This window comes from Penicillium concentricum, assembly GCF_028827145.1.
Source record: "Penicillium concentricum strain IBT 3081 chromosome Unknown utg000006l_segment0_segment0, whole genome shotgun sequence".
NCBI classification, from domain to species: Eukaryota; Fungi; Ascomycota; class Eurotiomycetes; order Eurotiales; family Aspergillaceae; genus Penicillium; species Penicillium concentricum.
In genome coordinates this window covers 952036-964616 of record NW_026622759.1, presented here as the reverse complement: position 1 = coordinate 964616, position 12581 = coordinate 952036, and the positions used below count along the sequence as shown (strand labels likewise).

The following is a 12581-nucleotide window of genomic DNA, read 5'->3' as shown; positions in this document are numbered from 1 at the left end:
AATATATTGAGATAGATCAAGAACCGTAACCTATGACAGAAATATGGCTGTTGACAATGGTAATTTCTGTTGAATGCAGCTCACTAAATGATGTGACGAAAACACTACTAATTTCCCGTGGTCAACAGACAAAATATAATTGTGATAGAGACAGTTTGCTTCTCTTCCTCTATCCTCTTCCTTTCTATAGTCTCTCCCGGCATTTTCTTGAACCCACGTGACCCAAAAGTAGTATCTTCGGGATCAACACTCCGAGTATGCATATGACGTTAGACTATCTACAGCAACACATTGTGTGGTATTAAAACAATATATCATTCCACGGCATGTACAACACCCCTGAGAGACAACCAGGTGTGAATAGTAAGTCAATAAATACATAAAAAGAAAATATACAGAATCAACACATCCGCTGTAATGCCATGCAAAAAAAAAAGCACAACCATACCTCAACTCCCCTCCTTCATCCTCCAAATATTTACTCCGACTTCAGTGGGGCAGCGGTAGGCTCATGACCTTTCTCAAGAGCCACACGTTCCTCCGACCCGGAAGAGAAAGACACAGCCTCACCAGTTGCAACCCGCTCCTCCGCATATTCCTCATCGGGTTTCCAGAACTGCCTCTTTCCATGAGCAGCACGGTTGACCCATGGTGGGAGGAAACCGCCCTGGAGCTTCCAAGACCAAGGCTCAGACTCATCCTTGTTAGGCGGGACGATGCGACCACCGGTGATCTTCTCCAAGCACCAGGTAAAGCCATTGAGGGTGATGTAGCTGGTGATACCGGCGATCAGGCCGTAGGCGATACTGTATGTGAAAGGCATAATGGCGATGGTGAGGAATGCGGGGATCGCATCACCGTAGTACCGCCAGTTGATATCGGCGGCAGCCTTGGCCATCATGGCACCGACAATCACGAGCGTGCAACCCGTAGCCCAAGGAGGAATTGAAGCGAAAATCGGGGCGAAGAATACCGCAATAAAGAATGCAATGCCGGTGACACATGATGTGAGGCCGGTTTTACCGCCTTCGGAAATGCCGGCACCGGACTCGACGAATGCTGTGACGGGGGGCTACCGAGAAGAGATCCAATCGAGATGGAAATTGCGTCGACCATGTAGGCCATGGCGCTGCCTTCGAAGTCCTGGGTCTCCTCGTTGATGGCGCCGGCGAATCGGGCCATGGAGTACATTGTGCCTGTGGTATCCAGAATATCGACATACTGCGGAAATGTTAGTCTTGAACTTCTAGCTGAATAAAGAGCTTGCGACATACCAAAAATGTGATGAAAGCCAGTCCAAATTGGCTGCCCTTGCCAGCCAAGCTCCAATCCTGAGCGAGCAGAGTATGCTTGATAGGATGGAAAGTAACAACTTGCTTGAAGAAATCAAACTTGCTAGATCCGAGGTCCGTATAAGGGAAATACGTAAGAGAAGTTGTCCTAGGCCACGAAATGATCGAGACCAGCAAAATGCCAATGATAACAGCACCCTTGATACGGTACATCATGAGCAAAGCCGTCAGGATGCCGCCACAGAAGATGCCAATCCACATAGTAGGACTGCGCATTTTATCGCTGCTATCACACAAGCCAGTTTCTGGGTTGAAGCTCACACATCCAGCCAACTCGATGGGAGTGTCAACGCCACCCTGAACCAATCCAATACCAGCACTGTAAGTCAGACCGATCAATGCGAGATAAAGACCGATACCGACACCAGTTGCAAGTTTGATAGACTTTGGCAACGCACGGGCCAGCCACTGTCGCATACCGCAAAGGGTCAAGCCCAAGAATACCCATCCTTCCACGAAGACAGCCGTCAGAGCAGTCGAGTATGAGACCATACCGGAACCGCGGGCCCCAACAACAGTGTAGGTGAAATACGCGTTGAGTCCCATTCCAGGTGCAAGCGCGATAGGCAGATTGGCGAAGAAACCCATGCAGAAAGTCGAGAGAGCTGCGATGGCGGCGGTGGCGGTGACGATATCGCGGTTGATTTCTTGTGTGCACATAGCGTAGTCGACATTGGTTGCACAGAAGTCACCCATGTCTTCCTCGGGGCAGACACAGGTTCCACCCGATATAGATGTGATATTGCTGTTGACAGAGATGATGTATGCCATGGCGAAAAAGGTGGCGAGGCCGGCGCGGATTTCAGTGAAGAAGTAGCTACCCTTCCTCTCCCTAGGCTGAAAAATGTGTCAGTCCATTGCGCCAGTATTGACTATGCGATCGCACGTCGGATAGAATGCAATATCACTTACATGGCCACAGCCCTCTAGACGAAACCATTTCCCCACGGGACTGCGGGCAACCCGCAGGTTGGTGTTGTGCACCCAGTTAGAGAAAGCCATTCCGAGATATTATCACGTCCTGTGTGGATACAGCGAATTCCAAAGACGCTGTCGTCGTTGAGACGCAGTATTTAAAGATGTTTCTGCAGTAGACGTAGGTGTAGAATATATGAAGAAAGAAATGGGCAAATCTCAATCTGATCCCTCGGCCAACCAAATTGCGCTGATAAGAGATCGGGAAAAAAGAAAAAAAAAGAAATTCGCCTCTTCCACTTACAGCTATTCTCCGGCTCTTTGGGCACTTGGCAGCTTGGCGGGGTTGTCTCATCCGTCAGATGCCGCGTGGAAGCCCTAATTGGCTGTACGTTTGCCGACGGGAAACTTGTCTATGGGTCAAGCCTCGGCAAGCCGGCGTAAGAGATGAAAAACAAAAAACACAGAGAGACATTGTTATTTCCAGCCAGTTAACAGTGTTCAAAACAAGAGCCATATGCTCGTTTAAAAAAGTCGTGGACCCCTATAATCCCTGCAATGCCAAGACCCCGGTGCGCTCAGCCCTCGTGAGCTCTAGTTATCTTATCAGAAATTGTATGTGTCGTGATGGAAATGTGCAGGGGTTCTCGATAACCGGAGAAAGCCGATGACATAAGTAATATGGATAATCATCAGATCTGAACATCTCTGGTTCTCATGACTCTGGGATATCCGAGGAACGGCCATATCCGATCGTGTGCTATCAAAGAATCTCACCCGCAGATATCGGGTTTGTTCCGTCTGACAACCCTACTTCGTCCATCACGATGCTTTTACACCAATTGGTAACTTATCCATCGGAGAATGAAGGGGCTGGATCAACCTACGCTCACTGAGGCGCTATGCTATGGGAGAATTCTGCACGACGAGCCACCATAAAGTCAATTCTTCTGGAGATCTCGTATTGATTTCCTAGATCGATGCGGAATATAGCTAGCCAATGCACATCGCACACACATTTATATTGCATCATACTCCGGAGTACCTATTCAAGCGTTGTATTCACCGCTCTTTGAGAATACATGGCATGTGATAGGACAGTATCCATGACAGGCCACATTCTCCAGCCCTCTTACCTGAAAATATCGCGTGATCTTTCGATATATCGGTTATGCACCGCTTTGAAAGAATCTATGACGTTATCGAAGCCGTTCAGGAATACTGCCCAGGGGTATCATCTAGTGCACTTGGGCGACATCTTTCACGAGCGGTATCAGATTGTTGGAAAATGGGGATATGGCACTTTTCAACAGTATGGCTCACAAGAAACCTAAGGTCGGTTCACGACCATTCCTATGCGAAGCCAACACAACCTGGCTTTCCCGGATCTTACATAGTGCCTCCTAGACTACAATAAGATGTCAACTTGCAAATCATCAAAGCAGACGCCTCGAAAACGAGCACAGAGCTGTTTGTCCTACTTGAACTATCAAAGCCAGAAACGTCCCAACCCGGGAAGGATTTTTATGGCGTTGGTGCCCCAGGGACCCAGGCGTCCAACAAACTTTTATGTATGAAAATGCAAAACACAGTATTCATACCTAAACGGACTCAGTCAAGCCTTTCTCTGACTTTGTTGCGGGAGCAGGATTGAGGATTGGAGCAAATTTAGACTTTTTGCGCAACGCAGGTCCCCATTTGATGAATACCAAGGGAATCGGGATCATGATGAGGGCGAGACACCCAAGAAGTGTGCCGGCCCACTGCACACCCAAATTGACAAACATCTGCTTCGAGAACAGGGGGAACGCAGCTCCCACCGCTGATCGAAGAATGGTATTCGAAGCAAAGACAGATGCGGCACTGGATTTCAAAGTCAGCATAGCCTTCCGAGGTGAAACGGAAACTGTAACACTTACAACATCAAATATGAGTCAATCAAGTAATTGAAGCACTGCAGGAAGATGACATAGATGCCGAATCCAGTCACGACACCACTGGCGGTGGGCGCCATCCAATGAATTGACTTTGTCCATCCAGTCCACCCATACCAGAATAGCCCGACACAGAAGCAGACACCCCCAAGGATGGCGGGAGGAAGTCTCCATTCTGGAATGGGGACATTATTATTGGCGGCTAACTTCTTAGTATACGACCTCTGATCAAACAAGATATAGGCGCCAGCTAGGAACTCGCCAATGATCAATCCAATGAACGGAAGACTTCCAACACCCAAATTAAGGCCGTGAATTCCTTGAAAAACCACGGGATAAGCGCCAAGTAGAGCGTACATGATCCCGTACACAAAGCTCATCCAAAGAGAGATCTGAAGGGAGGTTAGTCTGAACCAGGGGGGGGTATTCATGCACGACTTACCAGCAGAACAATTGGCTCGGTGAAAAGCATACGGAATGGCCGACTGAAATTGTTCGTGATCAACTCGCCCCAATCAAGCTCAATTTCTTCTTGTCTGGCGCGGATTCCCCAATTGTGTGTCTGCCGTCGCAGAATGGCGGCCTTTTCCACAAGAACAGCGGGTGCATAAGTCTCTTTCAAAAAGAGAAGACAAAGACCAGTAGCCAGCCACCCCATGATAGAGGCGATGTACATAGTCCACCGCCATCCCAGATAAGACATGGTGATGAAGCCACCAATGAATGGAGACGCGAAAGGCCCTACAAATACAGCCATTGCGAACATAGCGACAGCCACACCACGTGTCTGGTTATTCCAAATATCAGCAAACACGGCAGGAACAATAGCGATTGGGCTAGCAGAGAAAAAACCGGCAAAGAATCGCGTCAACATCAAGGTCTGGACGTCCTTGCAAGTCGCAGTTGCAATGGTGAAAAGGGAGAATCCAAACATGCCAATACAGATTGGCCATCTTCTCCCAATGAGCTCACTTGCTGGTGCCCATACCGTCGGCCCCGACGCAAATCCCAGAACATACAGGGTCACACCGAGAATAGCGACTTCCGTGCTGATGTGAAAGTGGGCACCGATGTGCCCGACCGCGGAGGAGTAGATGGCGCTGGAGAAAGAGGAGACAAAGGTTGTATATGATAGGGTCGCTGATATACCGAGTTTGCGTCGGAATGGCCAGTTCTGGGGGTGCATAGGATCGTTTGCATCGTTGAATTCGACAATGTATTCTTCAGGGTCTGGGAGAGCTGGCGGATGGGGCTTTCCGGCTCCAAGGGGAAGCCACTGGTCTCGCGGCGTGACTTTCGCCGATATGGAGCCGACGGTTGAGCGATGTTGGAGTCGATAAGTGTTGATTCGCTCTATCTCGACTTCGTTCAGGTTGCTTTGGCGGCGATTGATGCTCCCTGAGCGCATGGTTCCTATTTCCGACAGACCGCGATCGTGCGTCATAATGGTGTTGAGGTCATCACTTCCATTGCTTGTAGTATCATGTGGGCTGTGAGACATGCTGGTGAATATATATCTCTGCAATGCACTAGGTTTCTGAAAATGATTTCACATAGTTGATAAGAAAATATATACAGCAGACAACAAAATAATTCGGAACATTTGGTTTACCGATACGGCCATTTTCATCACCTACGGCGTCATAGAGTATTCCCCGGTTGACCCGTTGATATGGCTACGGTAGGTCATAGAGCCAGTGCCGCGATGGGCTGCCGTGACGTCCCAATAAGGTAATACCTCCCGGTCGCAACCCATGGACAACCTTGGAAGAACTACAATCTATATTTTATGTATATTTTATATCCCAATTATATGCATAAGACCACCTTACTATTGGGGATGGGATGAGTCTTGACATAGCACCCAAGAAACGCCATGCCGGAGGAAGAATATCAACAACTCAACAATAAAGGTGCCGAGTATCAATATTTGGGCATTCAACAAATTTTCAGCCATTTTTGGCCATTGCTACCGTCCAAGCTTTGAACGTGTATGGATAGACTCTGGGACAATTAGAAGCCATTCGCGTAAATTGGAGCCTTTCGTACCGACACCATAGAATGAGAGGTGATTAAACCAGGCACAAAGATGGTGATGGGAGTTTGTAAATTGGCATGGGAGGCATTCTCTGCTACATACTCTGTACTACCCTAACTTTTATTTAGAGTGCCTCAATCCTTAAATTGTAATAGAGTATAGTTTTACGGAGCAGATGGGTACCAGACGCTGATCTCCCGAGACAGTGACAATTTGATCGAAATATGAGCACCAAAATGAAAAATACAACATGAGAAAAAAACCTCGTAACATGAGACTGAATTCTAATAATTGTGCCCGCCAAGCATGATCATCTTTAGCGCCACCAGCATAGTCCCTGGGTGTTCTTTTCACCCCCTTGCTAGTTTCACCCGGGCGAGTCTTGAAACTACTTGGAATGTCCTGCATCAGGTTTGATTCGAAAGCGATTACTCGTCAACATACTCCGCAAGAAGCTGGTTACTAATGAAAATTTTGCTCACAACGTGTCTTGAGGAATAGTGTGAGATCTCCATCCAGTCTCTCGACATGCACATTAGGTTCTGTCATGTCTAAGGACATGCGAAATACGGGGTATCTGAAACAGCCTATTTACCCCTCGCCAAGCCCCGAGTAATTAAACCTAGTGTGACATGGGCTGAATGAATAATTGACGTATTGGGACAACCCGGGTTGAGGGACTGGGATATCATGCTCATACCCAATCACCTGCATTCAAGCGCGGAGCTAGTAAATGCCAATGATAGAGAACTGGCATGCTTAGCTTTGCATGACACCGAGCGGATTCCTCGCAGCCCAATTGCGAACTATCTCACGCTTTGCGTCGTATTCACCCACAAAGGCCCGCTTTATAAATACTTATGTAGGTGCTTATTTCTCCTACAAGAAGACAAATGTGCACTCCTCAGTGAGTGCTACTTAAGTCAAGAAGATCCCCGCCATATCGCTGTTACGAAAACTGTGGATTAAGAACCCTCACGGGATGAGACAATCGAAGCACATCCCCTACGGGGCTGTACCAGCCGAGGAAAATCGTGCAAATACAAGGCCGTCATCGGAATTCCAATATTTTGCAACAATCGAACTCCCCGAGATCGATGACCAGAAGTCCCATCCCCAGCCTCTCAATCTGTCTCAGTTTGATAGAATTTCTCGTCTACTATGGGACTTGATTCTTGCCATTATAGCGGCGCTCTTTACTGTGTTCGGTATATGGGTTTCTTGTATCGATGGAAACCCTGCTGGCCCAGACTCCATAGGCTCCAAGCTTTTTGAGGTCTCTCAATATGTTAGCTGTCCCATTCCTAGCCCCGCCCCCTTCCAAATCGTCAAATCTAGCTGACATCAAATTTCTCTTCAAGGCGCCCACTGTATTCCCAGTCCTTTTCGCCGCTATTGCGGGTAGCAGCATCAAAAGTATTGCGTCATGGCGCATCCAGACTACTAGAGGAGCGACTATCGGACTGATAGAGCAATGCCTCGGCAGCCAGACTATCACAGGAGCCTTTCTCACTCAGATCAGACTACGTGCTGTGAACTCCGTTGCCATCTTGACCGTTCTGTTGTGGTGCTTGTCTCCGTTGGGCGGTCAGGCCTCTCTGAGGGTCATTTCCATCGTCCCGAGTTACCCAAGTCACCAGATCGAGTTGACCACTTTGAACACTTTCACCCAGTACCAATACGGCTACGCTCAAGGCATATCGATGGCCAAAATATCAATTGCTAACCCGGTGATTGCTTCCATATCAGCCGCCTCGCTGCTGGCAAACCGCAATCAAGATCTCTGGGGCAACATCCGCTTCCCTGTGATCGAGAATTTTCAGAATGTCAGTACAGGTTGGATGGATATACCCCAAAATGACAACTTGACGTATGCCTCCCTTGTCGGTGTGCCAGTGATTGGTTTGCCCAACTCCGGCAACACATCATTCACCCTCCCAGGCTCATATTTATCCATATCCTGCCCTGTCTTCGACACTCTTCAGCATACCAACTTTACCAATTTCACTGCGCCAGAGGCTCCATCTCCCGGTAATGCCGATGATTGCAGCTGGACGAGCTCATTCGGTGGACATCAGTTCCAGCTGGCCATCTCGGAGCCATGTTCGAAGTCACTCAATGCATCGATGACAAGGACTCGAAATGCACGGAAGCTGATATGGGAGTCATTGGACCGTGGCAATGGAGGCGGCCATGGAGGGAGTCAATCCCCCATTACGCGAGCTATATGCGACCTCACCACGACCTATGTCGACTCTAACATGACATGCGAGTCATTAGATGGGAGTCAATCCACCCACACTTGCAGACTGTCCTCCGCTCGCCCTTCGGTGGATGAATCCCATTTTCACACAAACTGGACCGTTTTCGATTTCAAGTTTCCGGGAGACGCTGAACTGCCCATAGGCTATAACCAAGGAATATTGTACATGCTCACTAGCATGTTTCCCCAGGCGGAGAGGAGCGGTGGCCTAGAGCCCATAATTGGATATTTTATCGACCCTTTTCACGCCATCGGAAAGCCCAGTGGAGACGATCCTATGTCACCTGAGACCACAACCGCGAAAGCCTTTGGGACGCGTCTGTTACAGCTCCTCAATTCCGTACTTTATCTAGGAATCAGCCCGTCGGCATTCACAGGCGCTGTCAACATGACGGAAATCGAAACAGGCCCAATCAAGGATAGCCCCATCAAATTGAAGGCCAAAAATACCCATCTGCAAAATATCGTTAGGTGTAACCGTCCATGGCTCGCTGTGTTAATCATTTGCTCTGTGGTTATCTTCTGCTTTGCTCTGGTCGGCGCCCATCTCCACCTCATAACAATCACCCCTGATCTTCTGGGATCGATCTCCGTTGCCTTGTTGAAGAACAAGATCGAAGGAATCGTCGGATCCTCTACATGGTCTTCAGACGAATGGTCGAAGAATCTGCGAGATACGAAATTATGGCTTAGAGATGTTCAACCTGACGATGACATTGGATGTCTTGCCTTAACCACCGCGGCACAGGATGTTCCTTCTGGTTCGATAAAGGGAAGACTGTATCATTGAGATCAAAAATGAATGTATAGGGTGTAGATAATCGAGAATGGCATTAATGTGAGAGCAAACTATCTACCTATGGAATCTGTCCCAACTAGGCGTTGATGTCTGAGGCATCGAACATGAATGGGCAGACCAATTGATAGCAGAAACCGAAAAATCTGCCAAATCGATGGCAGAATCCGAAAATCGTTGTGGGCTCCGAATGTATGGGAATCATGTTGATTCAATCGCACTAGTTGTCGTCAGCGGCAAGTGTGTGCAGGGGTTAGTCGAGAGATTGTGGCTGCCCATATGTGCCATCTGATTACAAAAAGTAATCTATTCATTCTTATGACTTTGCAATCTTTGCCGCCTCCAAAATGGCGGAGTGATCCAGGTTATGCGTGGTGCCCGCCTTCAGGATCGCATCACGCACCCACTGCCCCCTCGGACGCATCGCAGACCTAAATGGCTTGGGCAGGGTCACAAAGCCCTCTGTGCAGTCCATATCATGGACCTCATGTCTCGCTCCCGTGTCCTCGTCCACAACGCCAGCCTCGACATCAAACGACCACAGCATGCGCGCCATCTGGATGAACAGTTGGTTGCGCGCAATCAGACGGCCCGTACAGACTCTACGCCCGAACCCGAACCCCGTTTGCGGTAGATCCTTAAGGGCGGATGTCTTCAAGCCGCAGACGTCGGTATACTCCTTGTCAGATTCCTCGACGAGCCACCGCTCCGGGATGAAGTTGTCGACATCCTCGCCAAAGACGGTCTCATCGCGGGTGATAGCAAATGCGTTGGGGAGAACAATTGAGTTGGCGGGGATGTGGTAGCCCATGTACTCATCCTCGATCTTGGTGAAATGTGGCACGCCCTGGACGACGACCGGGCGCCAGCGGAGGGTCTCGCACGCTGTATCATGTCATGTCAGACTTTGTCCATTATTGAAATCAAAACAAGTAAAACTTACCAATAGCGTCGATATATGCCAGCTTGGGGCGGTCTTCAAAGCTTGGCAAGCGGTCTTTGCCCACCACCTCGTCCAGCAGCTGATGCGCCTTCTTCACCCACCCACGCGATCCCGACGTAATCCAAGCCACGATAAACCAGTCCAACGCAACAGTCGAAGTATCCAACCCAGCATCAGCAAGGATCCCCAGATCATATGCGACCTCAACCTCCGGTATTCCCGCAGCCTCTGGCGAGTCCTTCATATGCTTCGCAAAGTTCCACTTACCGTTACTCAGGCCCTTCTTCAAGTTCCCAATATGCAGCTGGCGCTCCAGCTCAAACAGCTCCTCGCCCTCCTTCTTCCATGGCGCCAGAAACTTGGGCAGGTAATTCAACACCGGGAATGTATCGACAAAATATGCTCCCACCTGCCCGATGCGAACAAACTCTGCCTGCACACGCTTGGCGTCTATCAACTCCTTCTCGTATCCCGTTTGGAGTCGGTAGCCGTAAATCAGGCAGTAGATCGTGCTGGCCATTGCGCGCCTGAAGTGGTGGTGGAAGTCTACTCCCTTGTCGCCGAACTTATCCCACTCGCCTAGGACGTCCCATAGCAGTTGCTGTGACTCGAGGTCCTGTATCGGGCGGTAGTTACTCGCAGCGCGTAGGTTGAGGAGCGGTGCCTCCATCTTCTGGTGTAGTTTATACTGGTCATTGTATGGTCGGAGGAGCATGTGCAGGCCCCTAGTGACTAGCTCTCCGGCCATGACCATGCGTGGGCGGTCCGAGTATCGCGAGCTGCGGCGGTTGAGGAGATCGTGTGCTGCTTGGTGGGTCGAGAGGATGATGAGCGCCTGTCCGCCCATGCTGAGGTGCATCACCGGGCCATATTTCTTGCTCCACTGGTAGAGCTCCAGCCACTGGAGGCTCTTGGGGAGCTGGTGAATATTTCCGATCAAAGGTGCGGGCTTCGGTCCTGGCGGCAGAGGAAGCGAGGGGCGTTTGACGAGTGAGAAGACCAAGCGGGCGATTACGATCACGCTGAGGGAGCCGAGTAGATAGGTCACAAAGCCGGGCATTTTGCTACGGCTACAGGGACGAGGCGGAGGAGTGCGACTGTATACAGGGACGACAGTTAAGGTGAAATTGCTATACTAAATTAGTATACTAAATCGCTAGGTTTACTTAGGGGATTGATATTTGTACCCCCCCCCCCCTTTGGATAACGTATTCGGTAAGCCAGCTACGCACGTAGTCTTCCGCACGACCTAGTAAAAACCAGACCCAACCCAGACTGGGTTGGGTTTTAGGTCTAACCCTTCAACCTAGTACTAGGTCCAGGGCCCTAATTTAGGTTATAAACTAGATAAATATGCTAAGGATTCGAAATGTATAACTTATATATTTTCTCACAGTAATGTTGAGTAGGCTGCGGCAACATCCTCGATATCCATAGATATCCGCATATCCTCTCCGGAACTTGTGGATATGGTAGGTCACCCAATATCCGCAATCCTCAATTTTGTAGATATAGTATGCCACCTAATATCCTCTAGATATTTAAGGATATCTAGTAGATATAAGATATACTAAATATACTAAGCGTTATAACCTTTTTAAACATACATTGTTTATATAGATTCCTTTATATTTATTAAGTAACTATACTATAATTAGACTTCGCCATAAACCGCAATTGGGGCGGGTTTTGGGGCGAGGTCTATAAACCGTAATGGTTTATGGGTTTTTACTTTTAAACCGCAGTGGTTTATAGGGCCCTAATTGGTTTTTAAAGTGGAGTAGAATTGTAGAGCATATAACCTTCATAATTTATGCAATTTTCCTTATATACTTCTATATTTCATTTATATCTCTAAGATTATTTTAATAAAAAATAAGATTGTATAATTCTATTCTCTCCCTAATAATAATTATATATATCCTTATCGCGTCTTATACGCTTACGAGCTCGTAAATCAGCCCGTAGTACGAAGACATATAAGACCCAGGGTTCAAAACCCCCGTTTAGATGATTTGATGCCTGAGTGCCTGACTTTAGAACGGCAGAAAAGTTAAAATAACTAGTTACCTGAATTTCTATTACATTTGCCTTAACTAACTAGTTAACTAGTAATCAAAGTAGCCTGATTCCGCAGACGTTTACAATTGCCAAAAATGAAGCTTTGATCTTATACAGATGGTAGTATCTCCATGTTTTAAGCGATTTGTATGTGTCAAAATTGAAGCCTTTGATCTCTATATTCCTAGCGGTTAAAAACAAAGCTTTTGCTCTCGATTCCTCCTGTATAAATTCCTTTATTTGCATTTTTGACACTTGTAAACCGTCTAAGAAAGTGGA

General features: G+C 48.2%; 4 protein-coding genes across 4 annotated transcripts; 1 reads left to right on the top strand and 3 right to left on the bottom strand.

Moving 5' to 3' along the window:
* Positions 1-478: 478 nt before the first annotated feature.
* N7517_010548 (NCS2 family permease) lies at positions 479-2354 on the bottom strand (the record flags this gene model as incomplete). Its single annotated transcript, XM_056728271.1, is given in 4 exon segments — positions 479-1059; positions 1077-1221; positions 1275-2189; positions 2265-2354. 4 exon segments carry the CDS (start codon positions 2352-2354, stop codon positions 479-481), a joined length of 1731 nt encoding a protein of 576 aa, XP_056574086.1.
* Positions 2355-3868: 1514 nt separating this feature from the next.
* N7517_010547 (MFS transporter) lies at positions 3869-5702 on the bottom strand (the record flags this gene model as incomplete). Its single annotated transcript, XM_056728270.1, has 3 exons — positions 3869-4130; positions 4187-4593; positions 4644-5702. 3 exons carry the CDS (start codon positions 5700-5702, stop codon positions 3869-3871), a joined length of 1728 nt encoding a protein of 575 aa, XP_056574085.1.
* Positions 5703-7221: 1519 nt separating this feature from the next.
* On the top strand, positions 7222-9292 carry N7517_010546 (uncharacterized protein; the record flags this gene model as incomplete). Its single annotated transcript, XM_056728269.1, has 2 exons — positions 7222-7527; positions 7601-9292. 2 exons carry the CDS (start codon positions 7222-7224, stop codon positions 9290-9292), a joined length of 1998 nt encoding a protein of 665 aa, XP_056574084.1.
* A 322-nt stretch (positions 9293-9614) lies between these two features.
* Positions 9615-11301, bottom strand: N7517_010545 (cytochrome P450; the record flags this gene model as incomplete). Its single annotated transcript, XM_056728268.1, has 2 exons — positions 9615-10183; positions 10242-11301. 2 exons carry the CDS (start codon positions 11299-11301, stop codon positions 9615-9617), a joined length of 1629 nt encoding a protein of 542 aa, XP_056574083.1.
* Between the last annotated feature and the right edge of the window lie 1280 nt (positions 11302-12581).